Below are 27,308 nucleotides of genomic sequence, written 5' to 3' on the forward strand. Positions count from 1 at the left end.
GATTTCCAACCCAACAATATCTGAACGGCTATGCATTCCCCAATCCTGATGCAGACTCATCTTGTCATTCTGCTAATTTGACTACAGCCCCACGTCACTGCAGTATGCCAGTTGGGTTGCGTACTGAAAACGTGTTCTCTTCCTCTCCCCAAACCTTTTCTTTTTTTAAATGCTGGAATTTTGAACTCCATAGCACACATATATTTTTTGGGGAAGCCAAACTGTCCTGTCTGATCTTCTGCTTCAGGGCATCATTGCAGAATTTAACAAAATTAATGGTATCAAGGAGGATGACGACACTGAAAAATTTAAGGAAGCCATAGTGAAATTCCACAAACTGTTTGGGATGCCGGAGGAAGAGAAGCTGGTGAATTACTACTCCTGCAGTTACTGGAAAGGGAAGGTCCCTCGTCAGGGCTGGATGTATCTCAGCATTAACCACCTCTGCTTTTATTCCTTCCTCATGGGACGGGAAGGTATGAATGAGAGACTTCCGTTTCTATTGATCTTTGTGTGTGTGTTTGGAAGTTGGTGGTTTAGAACGATACACATAGTCATTGTTGGTGGACTTGATGTAGTGCAGGAACTGGCAACAGCACATGGACCACTAAACTATATTTTATCCTTCTAGTTAGAGTTGCCCATTCATTTTAAGTGTCACTTACGTGGAGACCTGAAACATTCTGGCTTTAGGCTTAGTGTTACGGTGGCAATATATGATTCCCAAGAAGTATGGCGAGGGGGCAAAGTGTCCCTTCCAAAAGCTGACCATGTTGAAGAAAGCCTGCAGTCACATCCTCATGGATGTTGAGCAGAGGGAAAAGTGGCCTGATGGTCTGAAGTGGCTGTGCTTAATCCTTATTTGAATGAGTTTTCATTGCTCGGGTTTAAGAAACAGACACTGGGTGATGTATTTGTCAAGGAGTGGAAGCAATATAGAAGCAGTGATTACGGACAAAAGAGCTAAATTGTATACAATTGAGTTTGTTCATAAACAATTTTAGTTTCTGCCTCAGGGCAGCTGGTGATAACTCAGGCACACACACATTCACAGAACCTTCACCATTTGTGTGATCACTCTCTATAAGATGTTTACAGCTTTAAACTGCAGAGCTATCTGATTAATGGCACCTTGCCTGACGAGCAGTCAGCTCATCAACATCCTACTGCCAGGATAATTACAGACATTCTTACTTCCTGAATCCATCATGAGATTCACAGCAGTGGGGAACCTGTGGACTTAACATGTTGTTCGATTCAAAATTCCCAGCCGCAGACAGCATGCCCAGTGGTCAGGGATGATGGGAGTTGGAGTCCATATACACCTGGAGGGCCTCAGGTTCCCCATTCCTGTCTATAGTGTCTTGTGGTGTTTTTGCCTATAGTGGATTAAGTTACTGCATGGAGCCCTAGTACTAATTTATTGTATGTCTCATACTTGTTTTTCCTGTTCCAACACTCTGGACTGATTAGAAGGAGGTTTCATTCTAGTGTACATTGTGTGTAGGGACAGCTGGCTGATATGAGAATATAAGCACATACTGCTCTTTCTGTAGTCCAGACAGATGCCTCCAGGAAGCTTACAAGCAAGGCATGAATGGGATAGCCAGTTCCTGTTGCTTGTGCACAGCAACCTGGCATTCAGTGGTTATAATGCTTTTGTGCTTGGTTCTAGTTAACTATATTGGCTATTAATTGTAGAGAGCCTGATCTTCTTTGAGCTTGGGCTAGTTCACTTTTATAGGGGTGGAGCACAGCAAGCCCAAACAAAGCAGCAGGCTCTTGCTCTCTCCCTCTTATCCTCCCTGGAAGGAGGAATTGCTAAGTTGACTTCCATTTTCAAAGGATCTCAGCCTTAGAATGATGTGTGAACCAACCAAAGCTGGTTAGTTGTACAAGCTAGTCGAACAATCCTGTTTAATCACCCATAGCTTGAAGTTGGCTTGTTTGCAAACTAAACATTGGTTGTGTAGAATTTTGCTTTTAAAAAAATGAGATTATTTGAAACCGAAAGTATTCATGACAGAATTCTTAATTATTGTTGTGTTTCTGACAAAACGGACCCACTAGCACCAAGTGCAGCACTGTCCTGAGGCTACAGTCCCAAACACAATTAGAATGGGGGGAAACACTGAAAGTAGTGAAACTTACTTCTGCATAAACATGCACTGTAGAGCCCTGAAACAAGATAATGGTATAAGTGCATAGTGTTGTTTAAAAGCTTGCTGTTTTATCACCAGTTGTTTTAGGATTTGAAAATGTTGAATGGTCTTGTTCTCTGCTTACTCTTGATTTCTTTTCATTAGCCAAGCTAGTCATCCGGTGGGTTGACATCACCCAGCTTGAGAAGAATGCGACTCTGCTTTTACCTGATGTGATCAAAGTTAGCACAAGGTCCAGTCAGCATTTCTTTTCAGTCTTCCTCAACATCAATGAAACTTTTAAGCTAATGGAACAACTTGCCAACATAGCCATGAGACAGCTCTTGGACAATGAAGGCTTTGAGCAAGACAGGTCACTGCCCAGACTTAAAAAGAAGTCCCCCAAAAAAGTATCTGCACTAAAACGGTAGGTTTCAAAGTCACTATATTCACATATATCCCTGTATTTCAAAGCTCTGTATACAATAATAACCATGTCAAAATAACAACATTCTACAATGGACTGTTATAAGCCCTTTGACCTTAGTAGAATGTAGTTAGAATTAAGCATGTAAAGACTGAAGCTGTTTGAAATGGAGACTAAGGACTGGCGCACAAGTTAAGTTTTTCTACGGTGGCTCCCTAACTTTGGAATTCTCTCCCCAGAAAGAGGCATATCAGGTGCTGACACTACAAGCTTTTTGTTACCAGATGAAAACCTTCCAGGTGTTTTAAACACCTCCTGAACTTGCTTGAAGCTGAGGAAAGCCCTCTTCACCCAGCAAAGGAAACCAGTGGGCTTCTGGAGGAAGAATGGAAGGCTTCAGCCTTCATCCAGTGGCTTCTTACATTTCCATGCTGGCCTCTTCCTGTGCATCCAGTATAGAAAAGAAAAGGGCTTGTGGGTGGAGAGAAGGAGCAGGCCTTCCGTCAATGGCAGTCCTCTTTGTTTATATGCACAGGAGACAAAGCTTCATCCTGCATGGAAGTGCATTGGCTCAATAAATAAGGAGGAGGAGTAGAAGGAATGCAGGGAATGCTCTGTTCTTCCTCCACCAACCTGCTGTGTTGCAACATTTTTTATTAGCCCGCTTTTTACTCATAAGGGTAAATAAAGAGAGCCAGCTGTCCTCTTATAAGTAAAAAGCAGACAAATACTGCAGGCTAGTGATTTTTGTGGTGTAATTTATAAGGCTGTCAGAAAGCATGAATATAAATGAAGCAGACAAACATCAGCACTGCTATGACAGATTTCTCCCATAGAATATCATTTCCTGGTGTTTTATTTGTGCTTGTGCAGAATTAATTTACAATGTACATTTATCTAATCTGTTGAAGACATACGCATGCACATTGAATTTTAATATGAACAACGAAACTTTGAACTGCTCACTTCAGGGATCTTGATGCCAGAGCAAAGAGTGAAAGGTACCGTGCTTTGTTCCGGCTTCCGAAGGACGAAAAGTTAGATGGACATACCGATTGTACCCTCTGGACTCCATTTAACAAAATGCACATCTTGGGTCAGATGTTTGTGTCTACAAATTACATCTGTTTCACGAGCAAGGAAGAAAACCTGTGCAGCCTCATCATCCCTCTACGAGAGGTGGGTATCAAGTCCGGCCATTTTTATTATACCATGTAAGTCAAGTTTCGGACGCAGGTGGCGCTATGGGTTAAACCACAGAGCCTAGGACTTGCCGATCAGAAGGTTGGTGGTTTGAATCCCTACGACGGGGTGAGCTCCCGTTGCTCGGTCCCTGCTCCTGCCAACCTAGCAGTTTGAAAGCATGTCAAAGTGCAAGTAGATAAATAGGTACCTCTCCGGCGGGAAGGTAAATGGCGTTTTCGTGCGCTGCTCTGGTTTGCCAGAAGCGGCTTAGTCATGCTGGCCACATGACTCGGAAGCTGTACGCCGGCTCCCTCGGCCAGTAAAGCGAGATGAGCGCCGCAACCCCAGAGTCGGCCATGACTGGACCTAATGGTCAGGGGTCCCCTATACCCTTAAGTCAAGTTCACGGGCTCCTTAGCTTCCAGGGAGCATCTCAGCAATGAACTCCATTGTTTGCTTAGTATAATTTATAACAAACTGGCACTGTCTCTGCATTAAGATCCCTCCATTTCTGGTCCTGTTAATAATATTAGTAGTAGTAGTAGTAGTAGTAGTAGTAGTAGTAGTAGTAGTATAAGTCATTCATAAAAAGGACCTGTTGGGAAGTTTGCTGGGAATTGCAAGTGGGGAGAGTGTTGTTGTGTTCAGGTCCTGTTTGTGAACTTCCCATAAACATCTGGCTGGCCACTGTGAGAACAGGATGCTGGACTAGATGGGTCATTGGCCTGATCAAGGGCTACTTTCATGTTCTTAGGAAGGACTATTAAAACACTTTCCCTTTTAATTGGAAATATGCATTGTTAATGTGGCTCTCTTGCATTATGAACAGATCTATAGCTTATATAAAGGAAGTAAGAACCTGGTTGGGAGAAGTATTAAGACAGTATCATTTAAGTAACTGAGACATAGCTGCTGATATTTCAGTACAATTTAATAGGATATGTTAAATGAAAGGGAGGATGGCAACAAATTACCCTTTCTGCTAATGAAACATTAAAACTCTGTAATAATGCTTGGCCATAGATCATTAAAATAAAAAACCCTGCAAACTGAAACTAAAGCCTCTGTACATTGAAACTCCTATTATCCTGAAGTGCCTAATGCAATTTTTATTGCTTCTGATAAGCTATCTGGAAGCAGTGGTTTAAAGCTTTTTAAAACTTTTCTTCATGGTCTTCAGAAGGGTCTCTGAGCATACTGTTTTCATTTCTAACTAATGCACTGTTCCTGAAATGAAAATCTCATAACTACACACACACACAAACACAAACACACACACACACAGAGAGTGTTACACAGTTAATTATACATGAGCCAATGTTAAGACTTAGGAGCAGGACCATATCTCAGAAATAGAACCATATTTCACATACAGAAGGTCCTTGGTTCAGTCCCTCTCATCTCTAGTTTAAAGTGTTCAAGCAGCAGGTGATAACGAGAGGCAATATTGGTTTAGAGAGAGAAACTCTCTGACCTGGTATTAGGCAGTTTTCTATATTCCTGGCATTAGCACGGTTTGGGACACGAGACTGTCACTAAATGAGACAACCTGTCTCCATACTACTCTTAGGTTTCTGCTACCACCTTGTACCTTGCTTTTGCTCTGGCCAGTTTTCTTCTAAAATGCAGATTTCCTAAATGTCTGAAACATCATCCTTGCAAGGGCTGAACTGCTAAATCGCAGTAGTGCTCCTTTCGAGGGATATTTACTCACTTCTTTGCTGAATAACAAAATGTTATAGCTCTCAGAGTTCCTGGAAGAAAATTGTACCTCTTCCCTTAAGCCCTCACCCTTAGGTGCCTCTGGTAGACCTGCTCAGACTGATAGATCTCATAGATTATTTAGTCTTATATCATAAGACTGTGATCCTTGTGCAGCTCCAGAAGTGTGCAGAAATGGACACGTGGAAAGGCCATAAGATATTCGGCTTCACTGCTGTGAGGGTGCCTTAGAAAATGATTAGATAATCCAATTGTATTTAAGATTGTGCCATTGCCAGATGTTGTTGGAATATGACCAATTGTATGTGTGTATTTTCTTTTGCCCTCCTCTCCCTTAGGTGACTATTGTGGAAAAGGCTGACAGCTCTAGTGTATTACCTAGCCCATTGTCTATTAGCACCAAAAATCGAATGACATTTCTCTTTGCCAATTTAAAAGACAGAGACTTTCTGGTTCAGAGAATTTCTGATTTTCTCCAGCAAACTACTTCCAAAATATACTCTGAAAAAGAGATTTCTGGCAGTTACAACAGCTCAGATGATGAGGTGAGTAGATGTCGTCAATGTCAGGAAGTATTCAGTTAATTTCAGATTAGTAAAATTATATAATTTCAAGTAGCTGCTCCCAAGTAATAAATTCAGTGTAAAGATTCCTTTTTGCAGCCATATTGTTAAACCCTCTCATGCCCATCTCCCATCTAAGAATGCACATCAACCATTGACTGTTTGGAAATGCTTTCATATCAGTCTTTTCCTGGACATGTAAAAATTGCACATTGGGCAGAAGGCTGCTGCTGCATTCTTATAGTGTAGGCTGTAAAACTGTGTATCGTGTACTTCCATGAAAATCTTATGTTGGCTTTTAAGAACATGTATGATCAAGGTTTTGTGGGAAAGAAAGCTGCTTGGACATAATAAATGCCCTCTGATAGCATAATGGCACCTCTGATAGCTGCATCCACAAAGCAGGATGATGGCCTGCTCAGGTTTGTGCAGATGCAACAGTGCAACTAATTTAGCACTCCTGGTGCTGCACCTGAACAGCCCCAAAGTTACCTAACTAGCCAAGGTAAGCTGTAGCAAGGCCAGTGTTGGGAGGGTGGCTCTATGGCTCTGCCTCACCATACTGACCATTAGTGCTTTGCATACTTTGGTTCCCTCAATTATAATTTTGCTTGGGTGTGTGGGAACCAAAAAACACACGGGCCAAATACTTGGGTGCCTAACTACAACCTGTGGTTTGGTCTTGCATCGTAAACCGCGTCTATGTGTATATTTGAATTAGACAAAGACACAGTCTGGCGTATGGAGACTGAGTAATCTCATCAGCAACTGTTAACTCTGCATCCCAGAACCTTGGTTTCAGAAAAACCAAGTATCCTCTATTAAAAGAGGTTATCTGCTTTTAAGGTTAAATGTTGGGAAGGGGAAAGGAAATATTTACCCATATTCAGAAGATATCCTCTTGTCTGGAAAGTTGCCTAATGCTGGTGTCAGCAAAATGCCAGCTATTGACTGCTGAATGTATGCCAACTTGGAAATGAAATACAAGGCAGTAAAAACCCAGCAGAAAGTAGCATGATGGAGTGCACATAAAATTGCAGTAATTAATTATAAAAGTAATTTGTTTATATTACAAATGGATTCTAATGAGCTTGGAGAAATGACCAAATGACCAAGACTGAAGATTTTAAGACATAGTGTCTAGCTTATCAAATCATAAAATTATGGTCAGTTTTTTTAAAAAAAAAAGTGGCAACAAGCCATTTAAAAGTTCACCTCTTTGAATCAGATGATTTAGTTAACTGTATTTGTCTTTTGACATGTGCTATTTTTGAGCATGACTGATTTAATAATGGCTGGAAGTATAAATACTTTCACAGTCTTGGAAAGGTCAGTAAGCAGTCAATGGTCCCTCAGTTCCTGCTTTCTGCTCAATATGGTCATGGGGCTTCTTTCAGCTGTGGGTCCAAACAACTTGTGATACACCAAGCCAAGTTCCCAAAGGGGTAGCTGTGTTAGGTTGTTGCAGCCAAAACAGCAGAATTTTGTGGTACTTTAAAGACTAACACATGTATCATGGTAAAGGCTTTTCCCACAAACTCGGGCAGACAGGGAAAAGCAACTAAGACAGTGATGATTTGTGTTAATGCTCAAGTGTGTGCAAAATAATTACTTAGATATTCATGAAACAGCGTTGATAACAGAAGCATCCTGGCATTGATAAATTAATTCAACACCTGTAGTGGGATTAGAACCTGTTATTTCAATTCAAGCCACAGGTGATAGATTGAACATCTTGAAAGTGCTAATTCAGCAGCTTTTACCCTACCCTGAAATTTCCCATTGAAGTTCCATTGTTTGGTTTATGCTATAATAAATGAGCTAGTCTCTAAGATACCACAAGACGGTTTGTTGTTTTCCCCACATTAAACACAATCCTCCAGGCATGGATGGCAGTAGACTTCATGCACAGTAAGCTTCCGCCTGGAACTAGGAAGTCAGAGGGTACACATAAGGGCATTGAAAACCTAGAGACTTCTCTGTCTCTTTAAACACTTTTAAAAAAAGTCATTAAAATCAATTTAACTTAAAACGGCAGTGTTGAAAAGCTGTCCACCATTCTTGCTTGGAGATCCTTTCTCGTTTCTGCTTCCCCGTTATTACCTCCCAGACGAATCAGGTTGCAGTTTGGCTTCCATCTTTTATGTTATTAAGGTGATCACTTTCACACTGTCCACAATTGCTAGTAGCGCAGAACCATGGTTTACCACTACCTGGATGAGACCAGCATGCTCCCCTCCCAAGGGATCCTGGGTTATTAAGCTGGCCAATTAAACTAACCAGAGGTTTGTTGCCTTTGATTTTTGTTTCATTTTTTAAAACCAGGGTCCCAGGTTCACTCAGACTCATTCTGGCTCATCCACATAGAGCTAAACCACAGATTAGTGCAGCATATGCATACAGCTACTGTTCCAGGGACAGAATCTGACAGACATGCATGGCGGTACATCCACTGAATTGCCAGACTGCTAACAGGAGGATATGATTACAGGAGGGCCACGAGAGGCCCACTGCAATATTGCTTCCCCCAACAAGCTGAGCATCTCTGATAAGAGAGCTGTTGCACATTTAGTTTGCCCAGTGCTTTTACCAATTAAGTTTCTGGGAGCTGTTATTTATACAAAGCTCCTCTTTAATAATAATAATAATAAACCCCAAAGGTGCAAATGTCTTCTGGCAAATAGCTGCTCTGGCTTTGTGGACCACAATATCCTTCAGAACTAGCATAATTTTATTGCTCTTCTAAATCAGCTCTTAGTTTGCTCCTAGGTACATATTTTTAATAACCTTGCCAGTGGAAGTCCATAAACATATTATGGTGCTCATTGAAAACCTTCCACTTCCATTCAAATAATGTGGTGCGGCATTGGGGTGTGGGATACTATAGAAAACGTTTAAAAAATATTTTATGGAAGGATTGAATGCTTTACTGCTTGGATGCGTTTGTGCTCCTTGGAGCTTGTTTCTGTTGTCCGAATGTCGGTCCTGAAATCCACTGCAGTTTCTTTATGATTTTAACAGGAACTCAGCATTGCAAACAACCATGGTGCAGGCTTCTAATTTGAAGGGCTTCAGGCTTCTGACTCAAGTGCCGTGGGTGGGGGTGGGCCATGCCTTTGAGGCTTCATGGCAGAATACATTTGGCCAAAGTGGATTGTCTGCTGCAGTGCTGCAGTCTGGCTGCCCTTTCCTTTCCCAGCCTCTGTAGTTCCAATTACTCGAGCTCAGCACAAAGGCTGGCAGCGGAGAAGGGTAGGCAGTGTGACAGGAGAAGAGGCGCGGGCCAAACTGCTTCCTGACATGTAGCTATTTAAAAACTCAGAAAGCCCTTGTGTGCATCTGCAATTCGCAACTCGGTGGGTACCACTACTCTAGCACGGTGGAAACAAACTGATCCTTGCCCTTTTCCTTCCCGCACCTGAACAGTTCATAAAATTGTGGGGATTTCCCCCCTCCTCCATTCAGGTATATTCAAGGACAAGTAGCATTCTCTCCTCAAGCCCTCAGAGAAGCCTTAGTTCCGAAGCAGATGGAGAGCGGCAGTTCAACCTGAATGGCAACAGCATCCCAACTGTAACCCAGGCACTAATGACCATGTACCGGAGGCGTTCACCTGAAGAATTCAACCCTAAATTAGTAGGTCACGCCGCCTTCTTTCCTTTTTTTTTAGCTCTCATTTAGATTACTGCATTAATTGTCAACAGATGTGAACTATAGTGGGCAAGAACAGATGCAGGAGTGGGCAGAGCAAGGTGACTCTTACCTTGGCACAGCAGGTTACACTCCAGCCCTGCCAAAGTGTCCCAGGTTGCTACACACACCAGTCATCTTCCATCCAGGCAGGCGAAAGGCGTCATAGCAGCTCAAGGGCACATTGTACCCAGGCAAAAGCACTCATGTGGTGTTTGGGACGGAGTGGGGCCAAAAAGAGATGCCTAAAAGGCTGCATTTGGCCGCTGGGCCTGAGGTTCCTCCCCACTGACTTAGACCTATTAATTTTCCTTATGGATTCTGTTGTCAACAAGGTGGAGGGAGAGATTGATGGGGATCCCAAGGGTGGGGGAGCCTCAGGCCCAGAGACTAAATGCAGCCCTCGAGGCTTCTCGCTGGCCCTTGGATCTCTCTAAAGCCCCCCCCCCCACCCGCAGCAACATTCTCCTTGAGCGTTTTTGCCTGGCTGAAATGTGTCCCTGAACTCTCGTTATTCTCCATCCAGGAAAGCAAAAAGGGCTGAGAAATGGATGTGTGTTTGTGTAGGAAACTCACCTACTACTGTACAAAGGTAATTTGCACACCTTGCTGTACCCACTCTTGCCGCTAGCCATGCCCGCCATGGGTATGTAGCCCGCAGAAGTTTTCCCAGAAGGGAATGTGGCCTTTGGGTGGAAAATGTTCCTCGCCTGCATGTCATTTTAGTGTATTTTGAAATCATCATGTCATAATAGTTAGTGCTTGTAGCTTTTTTGCAAATACGTCTGTACATGGGGACACACATAAATGCTTAGGAGGCGACATCAAGATGAGAAAATGTCATGTTAAAAATGAGTATACTGAGAAAGCTTTGCTGAAACACCACTCCTGATAATAAAATTAAGGATTAAATGACATTTTGGGGGGTGGCTTCTTCTTTTGCATTACAGGATTGTGTTACACAGCGTTTTTAGTTCTGTATATCGTACTCTCCATTATTTTTAAGGCAAAGGAATTTTTGAAAGAACAAGCTTGGAAGATTCATTTCGCAGAATATGGCCAAGGCATCTGTATGTATCGGACTGAGAAAACAAGAGACCTTGTGCTGAAAGGTATTCCAGAAAGCATGAGAGGGGAACTCTGGCTACTCCTGTCAGGTGAGTATCAGTAGATAACATTGTTTTATTAATGGTAAGTCAAAGGTTTCCCATATGATCTTTTTCCTTCTGTGGAGTTCATTATGTCAGTGCCCTAGTGGACATGTTGGCTGCAGATAAATGGAGATTGACAATTGCACTCCTAAGTTTGTTTACTTAGAAGAAAGTCTCTCTGGGGAATTTACTTGCTGGTAATTGTGTTTAGGATTGTGGCCTAAATTGGTGAGGTATATTTTACCAACCAGTGAAAACGAAATAAGAGATTTGGAAGTTCAACTTCTTGGCTTGCTATTCACTGCAGGAAACTATTTTTCTTTTGGGTCAATCAATAGTGTCTGCCTGGTACCCAAAATAATTTTGCTTCAGAAGAAGTGTACAGCAAAGCATATAAAAGGGCCCTTCACACTTCTCCTCTGTGATGCAGGCAAAGGTGTCAAGTTCCACAAGGAATTTAGTTAACAGCAGGCAGGTGGACTAATTTGTACTTCATTAAATTGCTAGGGATTGGATTTTTTTAAATTAGAGAGAAATGAACTTACCAGTTAAATCTGTTCTCCTGGGTTGAAAAAAGGAGCAGTGAGAGCTTTGTCCATGCACCTGAACAGACACTTCCAATGCCCTACCGTTTTTGCTTTATATGCAGCACCAAGACAGAGAGAGACGGAACGATAGAATTCTCAGTTTGTGCGGCCAATCTGGGGTCAGCTGAGGATGCCTTGCTGAAGTGCCCCCAAATCATGGAGCCAGCAGTGGGACTTATAACTCAAAGCAGGCTTTTTGTGGGCTTACATAATAGGCGTGAGAAACTATTAAGGGGATTGCAAATTTCTTATGACCTATTTATAAGTAGCTTACCACAGAACATAAAACTGCATTCTGCTATCTTATTTGAATGAACATTTCCCTCTCTCTCCCTCTTCCCCCCCCTCTCTCTCTCTCTCTGTGTGTGTGTGTGTGTGTGTGTGTGTGTGTGTGTACACAGAAACACAAACACACTTGTTAGTATGACTGTATTTGGGGTTGTATACAGAATATCTTGGATCCCTCACAGTAGGCTTGCCACTAAGTCTGCAAAACTTTTCATAGAAGAGGAGGCAGGTGTGTTAACTCACTGTGGTAAACCAAAGGTCTGTGACAGTTAACTTGAGCGTGGGAGGTTTTGTAAGAATAGGACCTGATTATTGTACTCAGTAGCTGAAATCCAAAGAATCACTTCAGGCACATTTGAATGGCGAGAGAGTTTTTAAATTATTTTAACAGCAAACCCTTATGCCATATCACAGACTTTGTGAAAACCTTCTTAGCTTCAAAAATGATTTGCCAATTAGCATTGCGGGTGAGGGGGGGCATGTCCTTCTTGGGCATGCACAACTCACTGTGCAGTTGTTTTGGATCCTGGCCTATATCTGTAACCTACTTTCTCTTTTGTCAATTTTGCTCTGTTGCATTTTTAGGAGCTATTAATGAAATGGCCACCCACGCTGGCTATTATGAAGACTTGGTGGAGAAGTCTATGGGGAAATACAATCTCGCCACAGAAGAGATTGAGAGGGATTTGCACCGCTCTCTCCCAGAGCATCCTGCATTCCAGAATGAGATGGGTATTGCTGCTCTGAGGAGAGTACTAACTGCTTATGCATTTAGAAATCCAAACATAGGATACTGCCAGGTAATTCAAACTCATTTCATTTTGAAGAACCCAAATTCCTTCACTCGTCCCTCTATTTATTGTTGCACACAGAGGCCAAACCTTCCGTGCACTTATGGTAAATTTTGATCTAGTAGAGTAGGTTGGAAATTTTAAATCTTCCTGGAATTTAACAAGTGGGACTTGCAGCAAAATGGTGCAATATATGATCCCTTATAACAGGAATTCTCCTTTTCAAGGTCCAGCCAAGCAGGACATTCAACTCTTCTCTCCTCCCCCCCTACTTGGGTCTTTTCTGGTTTTCATTTCCAACTGACACTGCTGAATATACTCAGATGGTCATTGGGCTTGTGTGCATCTGGATGTTTAAGATTTTGTCTTTAAGATTTTTGGGGTGGGGTAGAACTTCCTCAAACCTCAGGGATCCCTTAGCATGCTGATACATCCATCTTGTGGCTACTACAGAACCACCAGCTTCCACCACCTGGTTTGCCATTAAAGGGAGTGACTTTGATTTAAAACTGGTGACTGATTTAAAACTGCTGTTATGTAGTAACACAGTAGAATACTTCTCCATTTTTAGTCACATATCTTGGACTTTGAAAAGCATGGCTTTTGCCTCTGCACATTTCCAAGGGAATGGGAAATGAGGGAGACTGGGAGAGAGAGAGAGAGAGAGTCAGTGTGTGATAACTTGTTGACATTGGCCAGGCTGCATGGTTCAACATCTTCGAAAAATACTTTGTGGAATCACTTGCTACTTTCTGAAACTAGGCCCAAACTAGGGCTGTTGTTGATTGACTGTTATCTAGACCATTTAACATCTAGTATATGTACTTTTGAATGTACTTTTTTCTAGGCCATGAATATTGTTACATCGGTACTGCTTTTGTATGCAAAGGAAGAGGAAGCATTCTGGCTGCTTGTGGCTTTGTGTGAGCGCATGCTGCCAGATTACTACAACACGAGAGTTGTTGGTATGTCAAAGGAGACTTGTAAGAGCATAATCACTGGGAATTTCAGACCTAATTCTTAAGCTTCCGGAAAGTGAGGTTTGGACTGCCAATGGGGGAGGGATACTTGAATTCATTGATGCCGAATGACATTTGAGTGGCTGGGCTTCTGCCTTGTGTTTTGGAGAACTGCCTTTTATATCTTGTTTCACATCATGTCCAAACATAGCCATTCCCTATTTTGTTTCTAGTCTCTAAAATATATTTTTGTTGTTAGTCTGCAGAAGTCAAAATCAATAAAGACTTTATGTTATTATGATGATCCAATTAGAGCAATAGGACCCAGAGTAATGGGTTTTTGTAATGTTTGTCAGTTGCATGAAGCAGATTCTTTTCAATACATAAACACAAAAAGTAAATTAATGATGAAAGGATGATTCCTGAGTGGCAAGATATTGTAATGTAGTTCAGTGTAAGCTAATTGCAAAATGATTCCACACTGCTTTTCTAGATAGGCTTAAATGCACGTTCTATGAATCAACATTTCATATATGTCAAATACTGATTATGTCTCGCAGGAGCTCTGGTGGATCAAGGTGTCTTTGAAGAGCTAGCTCGAGATTATGTTCCACAATTATATGACTGTATGCAGGACTTGGGGGTCATCTCCACTATATCCCTTTCCTGGTTCCTCACACTCTTCCTCAGTGTAATGCCCTTTGAAAGTGCCGTGGTTGTTGTGGACTGTTTCTTCTATGAAGGCATAAAGGTGATATTCCAGTTGGCGCTGGCTGTGCTAGATGCAAATGTTGACAAGTTGCTGAATTGTAAAGATGACGGGGAAGCGATGACAGTGCTTGGAAGGTAAGTTTTGCCTTTGGGAATCTCATCTAGTCCAACTCCCTGCAATGCAGGAGTCTCAACACACAGCGCCTCCCCCCCCCCCCATCCAATTTGAAACCATACAGGACCCTACTTAGCTTTTTGCAAATGTGCTAGCAGTTTTATTGTTAACTAGGATGGTTAAATATTTAAATATCTCTCCACAGTTTCTTCCCAGCACTGTAATTGTTATGCATTAAGTCTAGACTATTTCATTGTAATGCTGAATTTATAAGATATGTATTGAACTGCTTTTTTGCTTTGTTTGAATTTATAATGTCTTATAACAAATTTGCTTTTACATATTCCAGCTGTTATATATGTTGACAGTAAGTAGGTGTTTGGTGTGAGCTACTTTCAGCACAGTTCCATGTGGAAAAGCAGCATATACATAAACTAAGCTTAAAATATCTTGCAGTTGGGACCGTCGTACATAATGCTCTTGCAACACACCACTCCCCTATTTAAATCAGTAACATTTCATTGCCAAAAGGGCTTTCCATGTAATAAAGGGAAAGCATAGCCATTAAATGAATAACTTTGACTCATCATGTTCTGTCTCCCTAATTAGCCACTAGCTAGCATTGGAGCAGCTTTGCTCGAGTCTATTCCCCCCTTCCCCCCGTCTCTGGCACTATGATTTGATTTTATTAGAAAGAGCTGCCTTAGAGGAGCCACTAACATGATTCAGTGCCACGTAGTACTGACAGTGCTGAACTGGCAACAGCACCCAAAGCAAAGTCTTTCCCAGCTCTGTTACTAAGGGCTCATACTGAGAAATCACCCAGGGATCTCAAGCATGCAGAGCATATGCATTGCAACTCAGTTATATGGCGCAGTCTCTTGATACAGACTGAACAACAGTCCAAGCAAGCCTATAGAATTTACTAGCCTCAAAAGATTTTACTAGCCTGTTGGAATGGCAGCTGCATTTGCATGCTGGGTGTAGAAAATGGGACTTTCCTCCTCTAGCAGCCCACTTGGTTTTCATGCTGGGTTGAGAGGAGGGATGTCGCACTCAGTCCATCCTCCACTAGCCCACAACATTCACCCTGCATGGCATTCCTGATAGCCTATGGCAGGCGTAGGCAAACTTGGCCCTCCAGATATTTTGGGACTACAGTTCCCATCGTCCCTGACCACTAGTCCTGTTAGCTAGGGATCATGGGAGTTGTAGTCCCAAAAAATCTGGAGGGCCGAGTTTGCCTATGCCTGGCCTATGGCTACTAGGCTAGTGCTTAAATTCAGGTCTGTCTTATTCAGAGTTTAGTCACAGGATATGCTGTTCTCTGGGAAGCCTTTTCTTCCACATGATTTTCTGTGACAATCCAAAAGCCAGACATCCTGCTGCTTGACTTCCATCAACAAGCTTTGCCAACATTATTATTTTCATTTAGCTAACTGGAAGGGAGCAGCTGAATTGCCTTAGCTGAGCCATTATCTCCCAGTCTCCATCACAAACACAAGGTTGTTTAGTAATTGTCTCCTTTACAGGGTTGATGCTATAATCTACAATCATTTGGAGTTCATTCTGAGCTGTTTAGGAACATTGGAAGCTGCCTTTATTCCCTCAGACCATTGGTCCATGTAGCTCAGTATTGTCTACCCTGACTGGCAGTGGCTTTTGAGGGCTTCAGGCAGGGGGCATTTCCAGCCCTTACCTGGAGATGCCCATACTAAGCACTGTTACAAACCTGAACTTGCTGGGTGTAAGTGTTTTAAATAAATTTTGGGGGACAAATGGAATGTACAGTGCTTTTAAGCTTGGATTAATTTTACACACAAAGACGTGCCTTACAGTGCTTCCATTTGATTCCTTTTCCCACCTGTAGGTATTTGGACAGCGTGACCAATAAGGACAGCACTCTGCCACCAATTCCTCACCTTCACTCACTGCTCAGTGACGATGTAGGGCCTTATCCTGAGGTGGATATCTTCAGGCTCATCAGAACTTCCTATGAGGTGATTTGAGGAAAAAATATCAGTGATTAAATGTAAAAACGTGAGGAAACAAACACAAAAACAAGCAACATGTTAGGCTCCACACTGTTCTAACTCCAGGTCATGTATGAGCATATTAAAAAGTGCAGGTCCCAATATTGATACTTCGGGAATCTCACTTCTCCCATCCCTCCATTTTGAGAACAGTCCCATTTATTCCTGCTCTTTGCTTCCTGTTCTTTAACCAGTTACAGATCTGACTGTCTAGGTTTACAGCAAAGCTGAGTGATAATTTTTCCCTTTAGAAATTTGGAAGCATACGGGCAGATTTGATTGAACAAATGAGATTCAAACAGAGATTGAAGGTGATCCAGACTCTAGAAGACACAACCAAACGCAATGTGGTAGGTTCTTGGAGTGCTATTTTAATCAATTGTCTCTTGAGTTTTGATTTCTAATGCCTTACATGCGCCTAAACTCTTTCTGCTTACACATTTTGAAAGGTACGAACCATAGTGACAGAAACCTCTTTTACAATAGATGAGCTGGAGGAACTCTATGCCCTTTTCAAGGTAAATTTGAAATAGCTGTCTAGTTCATTAATTGTTTAGTAGTATTATGTAGGTTGCCTGTGTACCCTTCCATATATATTTTCTCACTGATTTCAGTGAAATTTCTGTTGATTGTCAAAACAGTTTGAAAAAGGAAAAAACTATAAGCTGTGTTTGAGTTCAACCCATAATGCAGAAGCAACTATTTCACTTCCCCTTTGATGGTAAATATGTGGATGGAATATTTTAATTAAAGTAAGTGTAGACTGGGAAATGAAACCAACCATATACCGTATTTTTTGCACCATAGGGCGCACCGAACCATAGGGCGCACCTAGTTTTGGGAGGCGGAAAACAAGAAAAAATTATGAACCCAGAAGCCAGAACAGCAAGAGGGATCTGGCTTCTGGGATACCGTGTGGCTGTTCTGGCTTCTGGGTTAACCGCGCCAAGCCTCTTCAGGGCAGCAGGATGAAGGCTCCCCCTGCCCGAAGAAGCTTCACAGGAGAGGTGCTGCGCAGAGAGGGAGAAGGCGCAGCGCCCCTTCAGCGAAGCTGGAGAAGGAACAGAAGGAGACACTTCTGTTCCTCCTCCGGCTTCGCATGACAGGCGCGTCGCTCAAGGGGCGCTGCGCCTTCTCTCTCTCTGACCAGCGCCTCTCCTTCACAGGAGAGGCGCTGCACAGAGAGGGAGAAGGTGCAGCGCCCCTTTAGCAAAGCTGGAGAAGGAACAAAAGGAGACCCTTCTGTTCCTCCTCCGGCTTTCAGGTCAGGCACGTCGCTGCGAAGCCAAGGAGCCTGCATTCGCTCCATAGGACACACACACATTTCCCCTTCATTTTTGGAGGGGGAAAAGTGTGTCCTATAGAGCGAAAAATACGGTAATTGTCATGTAGATGCTCTTTCACATTGGTAATCACAAGTAATTGTTGTTCTTGTGGTTGTTGTTTTAAAAATCCAGTAACTTTTGCAAAAACACCATTGCAGTATATGTTGAAAAAGGAACTCAGTAGCAACCCAGAGAGCTCAGATCCATGACACTAACTTTGGAGAGGCAACCCTCCTTTAGTTGCTGTTGCTGTTGCTGTTGCTGTTGCTGTTGCTGTTGTTTTATTCATACATACATACATACTCTGCCCATCTGGCTGGGTTTCCTCAGCCACTCTGGGCAGCTCCCAACAGAATACTAAAAACACGATAAAAGATCAAACATTAAAAACTTCCCTAAACAGGGTTGCTTTCAGATGTCTTGTGAAAGTCAGATAGTTGTTTATTTCCTTGACATCTGATGGGAGGGCGTTCCACAGGGCGGACGCCACTATCAAGAAGGCCCTCTGCCTGGTTCCCTGTAACCTCACTTCTCGCAGTGAGGGAACTGCCAGAAGTCCCTTGGAGCTGGATCTCAGTGAATGAAGTGGGGTGGAAATGCTCCTGCAGGTATACTAGGCTGAGGCCGTTTATGTCAATTACTAGAGCAAGGTCCCTATAGCCATGGTATAATGGAAGCTGAGATGTATATCAGTACATATGGCCAAATCTGGACTTCACTCCAATGGGCAGGAGCACCATCTGTGTGGAGTTCAACTTGAGGGACAGCCCCACTGGCAGAGGGTAGAAGAAACTGACTGAAACCCTCAACATCACCTCCCATACTGTTATTGAGGGTTGGGGATCCTCTGGAACTGTGTTAGAACTGTGTGGCACTCCTTCTGTCGCAACCATGTTACTAGTGGGATCCCTGCACTTGATCAAAAGCCTTCCATGAATGGAAGGAGCCTTTCTGTCTGCAGAAGGCAAAGTCTGGATAGCATCCATTTCTGCTTGCACAGGTTAATAAATATTGAGTTCCAGACAAGAAAAGCAGGGTATACAGTGATACCTCGGGTTACAGACGCTTCAGGTGCACATTTTCAGGTTGCACACCGCGCTGAACCCGGAAGTACCGGAATGGGTTACTTCATGACCCACGTATGTGCAGATGCGGCGCTGAGAGTTGCGAATGCTGTGCGTTGCGAACGTGCCTCCCGCATGGATCACGTCCGCAACCCAAGCGTTCACTGTAAATGTAATGAAATTAGTGGATCAATAAAACGCTTTTGCATAGATGCAAGATTTGAACCGGGCAAGCTGGACTCTTCTTTTCCATGGTTGACAGTCGTGTCCCTGATCGTTACTCACATGTGTGAAGAGGGTGTATAGCCAGTGTTTCCATAGCACCTGTGAACTTTCCATAACAGAAAAGATTTTGTGACTACAAAATGTAGATGGTATAATTAGGTTCTGTGTTACGGTTGTTCTCTACGGAGAAAGGGGCATCCTGGTACATAGGCGCCAACTCCTAGGGGCTGAGATTCCTTCAGCCACCCCAGTAAATATTTGAGGGGGCCATTCCTCCCCCTCCCAGTTGATGGGCATTGCCATTCAAATAGTGTGCCATGTCATGTGACCGATTATGCAGGGTGGGGCTTACCTGGGTCCCCTCCCAATATTTTACTCAAGTTGGCACCTCTGTCCTGGTGTAGCAGTAATAGTCCTGTAATGTTAAGCACTCTGTGTGCCAACTCTAGGTCAGGTGAAATTTGTCAACAATTGCATTTGTTCAAAAGTAGCATAAATCATGATGGCAGATGCTGCTGTCAGAAGAGATATGAATATTGTCCTAATAATGCCAGTGTCATGTGCCTTGCTTTTCTTCAGGCAGAGCATCTCACTAGCTGCTACTGGGGAGGCACCAGCAATGCCACGGACCGCCATGACCCAAGCTTGCCTTATTTAGAACAGTACCGCATTGACTTTGAACAATTCAAGGGCATGTTTGCTCTCCTCTTTCCTTGGGCCTGTGGTACTCACTCTGATGTTTTGGCAGCACGCTTGTTCAGATTGTTGGATGAAAACGGAGATTCCTTAATCAACTTTCGGGAATTTGTCTCTGGACTAAGTAAGAAGAATGCATGTATTTAACTGCTTTAGTAAACAAGAGACCTGTCTCTCCCAGTTGCATTAACTGTGAAATCATTGGCTTGGTATGCAGCCTTATGTGAGATAATTGCATTTTAAAAGGCTATATACACATGTGTTCTCATAACTTGGATATGTTTATATCATTTTAAAGCAATAGGTTAATAGGAGCAATTACTATTCTCCACCCCCCCAAAAAAACCCCATTCAATTATATATTTTTGGATGTAATAGAAGGGAAATATCAGAGCTTATACCTGTTAACCTGCAGTTTTTATTTGGATTTGGATTCTGCCATTAAATAAAATAGATATATATTTATTGTGTAGTAATTACATAATAAGCCACGATCTAAACACATTGGAACACTTGGAAGTGTGTAAAGAATTTGTCATCCCCAAAGCCAAGCAACATCTGAATTGCGCTCAGCGCATTAATGCCTCAATATCTTGTGGTTAAGAATTTAAAAGAGGTACATTGTATGCCAGTAACGTTTGCTCATGGCATATTGTCTTTTCTAACAAAAGTCCAGTTTATCTGATGCATGTGAAATTCTCATATAGTCAAAGTTTTCCCCGGCATGTACTCTGCTGTGAGATAATATGGCAACATTTTTTTCAGATTAAGGCAATGGTGGTGGGTGGATTCAAACAAAGAAACAGTAAACTGCAATTATGCAAATATATTCCTAAGCAATTGAAATGCATATTGGATGTGCACACAGTTTACAGTCCCCCAAATAAAGCTAAAGTCCAGTATTTAACTGTTTGATCCCTCTTCAGTAGTTAATTTGGAATACATGAGTTTATGTCTTCAAACATGGAGTCTAAATTGTATCTATGTGGCCACATTAGATGTTTTACTACATTATAACCCTTGTTTTCTCTATATAGTATCTAAAGAAGCAGGTAAATCCTTCCCTCCCCCCCCCTGCACTTGCTATGTATGTTTGTGGAGGTTACATATGAATAAGGTATAATTCCTTATTTAAGATAGATAACTAATTTCTAAATGTCTGGGAGATTGTGTGTGTGCCACATTAAAATATAATTAGTAATTCTGATACAGCAAATGTGACTTCTTCTAGGTGCAGCATGCCATGGAGATCTTACAGAGAAGCTGAAGCTACTGTATAAAATGCATGTTTTGCCTGGTAAGTAAGCAGAGGGCCATTCCAGATACCTAAAGATTCCGCTAACGGTGCCATTCTTGACCTCCTTAACATGAGAATAAGACCCACTGAACTCGGTGGGCCTTACTTCTGAGTAGACATGCATAGGATTGCATCTGTTGATGGGACATTTGCTGTAACTCATCCACCAACCAGTATTGGGATTTCTATTCGCGCATACTAAATGGGAGGGGTCGCTGTGCTCTGAGGCATAGCCATAACTCTGTTGTTTGTCATCAAAAAGATATGCACAGCAGTGCTAAATGGAATAAACATATAGACCAAAAATAAATACATAGCATCTAGTTACTATAAATAACAGGTGGAGACTGTGCGGCCATCTAGATCTTTTTTGGACTTCCCAGTCCCATCAGCCCCAGCCAGCATGGCCAATGGTTAGGGATGATGGGAGTTGTAATCCAGCAGGATCTGGAGGCTACAGGTATGCAATAGTTTGTTGTTTCCATTATTATTAAAACATGTGCCATTAATGTCTAGGGCCCATCCACAAATTGCCCTGACATTTATGTATTTGCCTTGTGTTGCCCAGCACTGGGCTTCCGAGAACCTGCATGTTTCAACAAAGACCATAATTAAGCCTTTGTTCATCTAAATTGGCACATATAAGGACATCTGTGCCCAAGACTTTCATATCAGACATTTAAGACGCATTTCTATATAGGAAATGCTGTTTCATAAATCTATCCATTAGTAATTTATTATTGCCCTGAAATAGATTGCTTAAAAATAATAATCTGTAATATATATTGGTAGTGGGAGGGGGTTTGGCATTTTTGATATGTACAAGTGGGTTGGTTGATATGTCCAAGTATGATGATGCTTGATGCTTCTATGCGCAGACCCATCCTCAGATCAAGAAGAGCCGGATTCTGCTTTTGAAGCAACACAGTACTTCTTTGAAGACATCACACCAGAGTGTACACATGGTACTGGACTTTACCTCAGATCTTTCCTCTTTCATGACTGCATCAATTTCCCAATTTCCCCTTCAAATATAAACTCAAAGGTTCTTGCACCGAAAATAAAACAGAAGCCAGCTGCAGTTTTCTCTCTGAATATCAGGACTGTGGATTTAATAAATCATCCTCTTCCCTCTGGCCATCTGGAAGGGAAAAAAACCACATCAGCTTCATGGTTGGAGTAGTTTAAGTTTCTGGGTAGAGGGGAGTTTCAGGAGACCAGAAAGTTGTTGGATCATTTTGGTGTACCCCCCTCTGTGAACAAAGGTCACAGAAATTTCCTTGATGTGAAAAGGGAAGAGCATATCCGATCACCTTCTCTGAGGTTGTGGCTCAGGCTGGGTTCCCAGTTGAGGGTGAATAGGCACAGAATGGTGTATAGAGGCAGCAGAAATTAGCTTTTTAAAAAATATATATATAAGGGACGCTTTTTAAAAAAAGATGGTACTCAGATGAATTGTGCCATCGTCTATGGTATGTCATGCCCTCTTGTGTGGAGAGATTGCAGCAGGATGCCCACATACCAAAAGTGTGATACTCGTCAGCTGTGTTGGGGAAAAAGAGAGCGATGAATTGCTACATGTCTGGAAATACCCTGAGAAGGCCTGGCTGATACCAGCGTTCCTGAGCTTGTGCTTAACTAATGTAACCAAATGTGTAAATACAGAGGTGTCTCAAAGTGCATTAATTTTGTTCTTCCTGTGCATTAGTTGTTGGCGTAGATGGCAGGAACAAACATGGAGCAGATGAGGGTTTCGTTAATGTGAGTGTGAAAACTGAAAAAGGTATGAAGTTAAACTGGAGGGGATGGGGAAATAATTTTTCATATCCAACTTCTTCCCAAAAAAATAATCTTGCTTTTTGGCAAAACATTTGTGTTAGGTAAGAAGAACTCTCAAGATAATAGAAACTACCTTAGAATGTGGAGCCAAGAAAATAAAGCCAAAGCAAAGAGTGCAAAGGACTTGCCCAAACTCAATCAGGTAAGCTTTGTTAACACACAAAAAGGTGTGTACGGTCTCAGTCCCTGTATCCAGCAACTAAGCACAGGGTAGGTTGTTGAGTGTGCAAGTAGTGCATTCTGTAACATAGGTGGTATGTTAGTCCCTAACACTTCTAAATGCAAATAAACGAGCCCCTTTCCCACTCCCCCCCCAGCTGGCAATCAGTGATAAAGCTGGCAGCATAAGCCATTTTTTCAACAGGTGAATGCGTGCAGCAACCCATACAATGATCTGTGGATCAAATCCTTTAGTCATTTTTGAACAAAAATGTAAGACCAAACAGTGAATCACCTTTATTTTATTAGCAAGATTTAAAGAGGGATGTTGATAGAATATTGTTGATGCATTTGAAGTTCATTCATAGAGAAGAGAAAAATGCACAATTTGATTGCATGCATAATCCTTTGGAAAAAGTTGTTTAAATTTCAGGTGCATAATGAAATGAAGATTGGCAGAGGGAGAGATAAGAGGGAAGGGAAAGAATATGAATATAAAGTCAAGACACCACCAAATCCAAAGCCTTGCTTGTGTTGAGGGTGTTTCTCTAGGTTTCTTCTTCTTTTTGGACCAGTGGTTTTCTTTCTTTCAGAGTTTCCTCTCCCATTAGTCCCAGTAGCTCTCAAAATCAATAACGCCAGCTCCAGGACTGGTGCACTTTCTAATCTGTTCTGGGGACATCTCAGGGAGAGTTGTTTAGATCTAGCACAGGCTTCCTCAGCCTTGGCCCTCCAGATGTTTTTGGCCTACAATTTCCATGATCCCTAGCTAGCAGGACCAATGGTCAGGCATGATGGGAATTGTAGTCTCAATACATCTGGAGGGCCAAGGTTAAGGAAGCATGATCTAGCAGATCCAAAGACGCCTGTGATCTCACTGACACGCCCATTTCTTTTGCTGTTACTGCTGTCAGAGATGGCAGAGTGGTGGTGGTTTATGTGCCCACAACAGGGAAGTTTGCAAGGTTGGATCTCCTCCTCATAGATTGTTTAATTAGTCATCCAGAGTTGTCCTACAGAGTAGGGGATCAGGGTGACCACTCTGGGCCCTGCACTTTCAGGGGTTCCACACCTTTACATGGAGACAGCCTCATTTGGGAACAGGCCCCAAATGCTAAGTAACAGTGGCCAGTGATTGGATAGGACCCCTGATTCACCTGCATCCCCTTTTACAGCCCCCAGAAAAGCAGGTATGGGAAGAGGGGTGTGCCTGCATTCAAAAGTCAGCTGGTGGCATCGCTTATTTTTTCCCCTCCCCTATTTCAAAAAGCAAAGTCCCTCCCTCTGAAAAAGGCACATGTATGTGGATGAGATTGGTAGTTTTGTTTTCTCAACACATTCACATTCAACTGCAGGAATGTGGGGCAAATCCTGAAGTCCATTAGTTCACTTAATGCTTAATTGCTTAAAGCCAAAGAATGTTGTAACCCTAAAGAAAAAGCCTGCACTCTGAATTTAGTTAACAATGAAGGTAATTTCTAGAGTGTACTCTGCTCTTTTCTGTGTTTTAGCAGGATGGGAATCCTAAGTAAAAGGTGTATGTCCTTGAAACAACTGGTATAACTGAATCCCAAAAGTTTTTTTGCTGGCCTAGGAAAGTTCAAGAGGCACTTGCAGAGGGTTAGAGGCATGTTTTGTACGTATATAGTGTCAGAGTCAATCCCTGTCACCTGTTAAAAGCATTCAGAGTTCTTCTAATCTAGACATTTTCTTCAAAGACATGGGAGTCTAGGCTCTCTGCCTTTTGGTTCAAATTTCAGAGGCAGATTTTCCCTGTGTAATACAGTGCACCCAAAGAACATAATTTGCATCATGATTTTCACCCCCCTAGGGATGGTTCTGTTGTCACCTATAGTTACACAGTTTCCCCTCGTATACACATACTTTTTTGAGATTAAGCCCTGTGACTTAATAAATGTCTAACTTTTAATCTTTTTCTACATAGCTTAAGGAGGGCAGCTTAGGCTGGCGCATGCATTCTTTTGGGTAAGAATCTGCAGGAATCTCTGTTGCCAATAGAGAGAAAACATGGAGGTACTAATTCTCCATAATCTGCCTCAGAAAAGTTTGCTTGACTGGGGTAAGCACTAGATGCTAGTAACACTCATATGATTTTTTTAATGAACTGATTTTTGTCAGGTGCAAGTGTATGTTGGTAATTGTTAATTTGGTATTACCTGTCCAGGAATATACAGAGAAGAATTGTGCCTTTCTCCTTTTCCTTTTCCCATTAATTCTCTTGCATCTCAGTCGATTAACTGTGAGCACCTAATACATGTTACTGCTGAAGCTAAGCAAGTGTGGACATGGTCACAATCTAGAATGGGAGACAACTTTGAGCCCCATACAAAAGTATAATAGATATTTAAGAAACAAAACCTTGTTCCTCTCTCTTGCATCTAGGGGCAGTTTATTGAATTGTGCAAGACAATGTATAACATGTTTAGTGAAGACCCCAATGAGCAGGATCTTTACCACGCTACTGCAGCTGTGACAAGTTTGCTTTTGGAGATTGGGGAAGTTGGTAAGTTATTTAGTGCGCAGCCTCTTAAGGAGGCAGAGAGTAGCAACAAAGCCATTCAGAACGCACTGCTTCAGAAGAAGGGAAGCCAGCAGTATCACCTTGGACAACGTGACCCTTTTCAAGATGGCTTCCTTGCGGATGAGGAAGAGAATATTTGTGGTGATGGCACACAGATGGAGGACATCAAGCTGGAAGATTCTTCTCCTAGAGACAATGGAGCTGGTTCTTCCATGCTTATTTCAGATGACGATACTAAAGATGACAGCTCCATGTCTTCCTATTCCGTCCTAAGTGCAGGCTCTCATGAGGAAGACAAGTTGCATTGTGAAGACATCGGCGAGGACACGGTTTTAGTGCGAAGCAGCAACCCTTCTCTACCTAGAAGCATGAGCATCGACAGAGACTGGGCTATCACCTTTGAGCAGTTTCTGGCTTCCCTCTTGACTGAACCTGCCCTGGTGCGGTATTTCGACAAGCCAGTCTGCATGATGGCAAGGATTACAAATGCCAAGAATGTGCGGATGATGGGCAAACCCATAATATCTGCAAGTGACTACGAAATCTCTGCTATGTCAGGCTAAGTGGGCCCAGGTAGGGAGGGTTTTTAAAAAACTATTTTTTTGGTTTTTATTACATATTTATTACTGCCTGGCACAGGTCCTGGTGTTTTCAAAAGGTGGTAGTTCTTGCTTATGTGAACATGTTATATTGAACTTTCTTTCGCTGTGGGAAACATTATCAGAATGCTTGTCTTATTGTCAATATATAGGGGGGGAGGGGATCATTGTCAGTGGTGGGTATGTTATTAGTATTGCTATCCATGGATAAATGGTGACAATTAGTACAATTTTAAGTCTAGAAATGAACAAAGTTTGTGTATGTTTTAAAAACAGGCCTGAAATCCTGGTAAGGAAGAAACTGGAAGAACTTAAAAGTGGCAGAAGCATTGTGCGCTGCAGCGTGCACATGGAGTTCCTTTGTCTTTGCCATTCCCCTTGAGGGAGGTAGCACAATGTTCACATGCCTTTGGCTCACGCAGAGCTGCTTCCCTCACTGCCGTGAATGGGGAAGTAGAAGCTGCTGCAGGCAGGGAGCACCATGTGTGCACTGGAACCCGATGCCTGTTACGAGATTAGTAGGCTGCGCTAAAAATAGAAAGGGATGCTGTCAACTTGTTTAGGACTCGAAAGTAAGTTCTGTGCAGCATCCCTGGTGGATGTCTCTTGATATAATTTTTTTTTTTTTTTTTTAAAGAGAGGCCAGTGATTCCTAATACTTTTTAAAATACATTCTTCAGGGATACCGCCATGGACTTGCCTTGACACATGCCAACATCCTGACCTAAACAATTCATAGTACCCCTTTTAAAAATGAGAGGGTTTTTAATAAAATTCTGTAGATAATTGTATGTTGTTGAACATTTTAAACCTAGTGTATGGTAGATTAAGAATTCATAGCTTAAGTCTTCATTTTAAAACAGTTATTAGCAGGAATGTAATGGGGGGATTTGCAAGGAAATGTAACTGAATGTTTGAAAGTCTTAATGAAAACACTGTCACTTTATTATAGATGAATAATGTATAATGTAATTTACTGAATGATACGTTGAATGACAAATGGAGCACCTGCACTTTGAATCTTTGCTTCTTTTTCCAAAACATTAAATGGCGGCACAACTCACTTCCATGGTGCACATATTTCGTTTGCTCAGAGGGTTCCAAGAGGCTCAAAGAGACCCATTCCCCCCCCCCGCCAACCTCAAACACACTATCTGTACGCATGCCTGTGTCCAGGGGTGGGGCAAAGCTCTGTTGAT

The 27,308-nt window shown here is 42.3% G+C and overlaps 1 protein-coding gene across 2 annotated transcripts in view; it reads left to right on the forward strand.

Moving 5' to 3' along the window:
• TBC1D9 (TBC1 domain family member 9) overlaps positions 1-26,734 on the forward strand; it is a 50,292-nt gene extending 23,558 nt beyond the window's left edge. Inside the window, exons 4-21 of one of the 2 annotated variants that reach the window (XM_083570992.1) lie at positions 248-476; positions 2,307-2,568; positions 3,540-3,747; positions 5,814-6,020; positions 9,504-9,674; positions 10,735-10,885; positions 12,340-12,554; positions 13,393-13,510; positions 14,065-14,350; positions 16,201-16,330; positions 16,615-16,713; positions 16,813-16,881; positions 19,557-19,797; positions 20,905-20,970; positions 21,849-21,935; positions 22,679-22,753; positions 22,851-22,951; positions 25,372-26,734. In XM_083570992.1, coding sequence (XP_083427118.1) covers positions 248-476; positions 2,307-2,568; positions 3,540-3,747; positions 5,814-6,020; positions 9,504-9,674; positions 10,735-10,885; positions 12,340-12,554; positions 13,393-13,510; positions 14,065-14,350; positions 16,201-16,330; positions 16,615-16,713; positions 16,813-16,881; positions 19,557-19,797; positions 20,905-20,970; positions 21,849-21,935; positions 22,679-22,753; positions 22,851-22,951; positions 25,372-26,073 — 3,417 coding nt within the window. In that variant the 3' untranslated portion in view covers positions 26,074-26,734. Of the gene's footprint in view, positions 1-247; positions 477-2,306; positions 2,569-3,539; positions 3,748-5,813; positions 6,021-9,464; positions 9,675-10,734; positions 10,886-12,339; positions 12,555-13,392; positions 13,511-14,064; positions 14,351-16,200; positions 16,331-16,614; positions 16,714-16,812; positions 16,882-19,556; positions 19,798-20,904; positions 20,971-21,848; positions 21,936-22,678; positions 22,754-22,850; positions 22,952-25,371 lie in introns of both variants that reach the window. The other variant, XM_083570991.1, reaches the window with a different exon arrangement.
• The last annotated feature ends 574 nt before the right edge of the window (positions 26,735-27,308 follow it).

Source organism: Podarcis filfolensis (genome assembly GCF_964270895.1).
Source record: "Podarcis filfolensis genome assembly, chromosome: 9".
NCBI lineage: Eukaryota > Metazoa > Chordata > Lepidosauria > Squamata > Lacertidae > Podarcis > Podarcis filfolensis.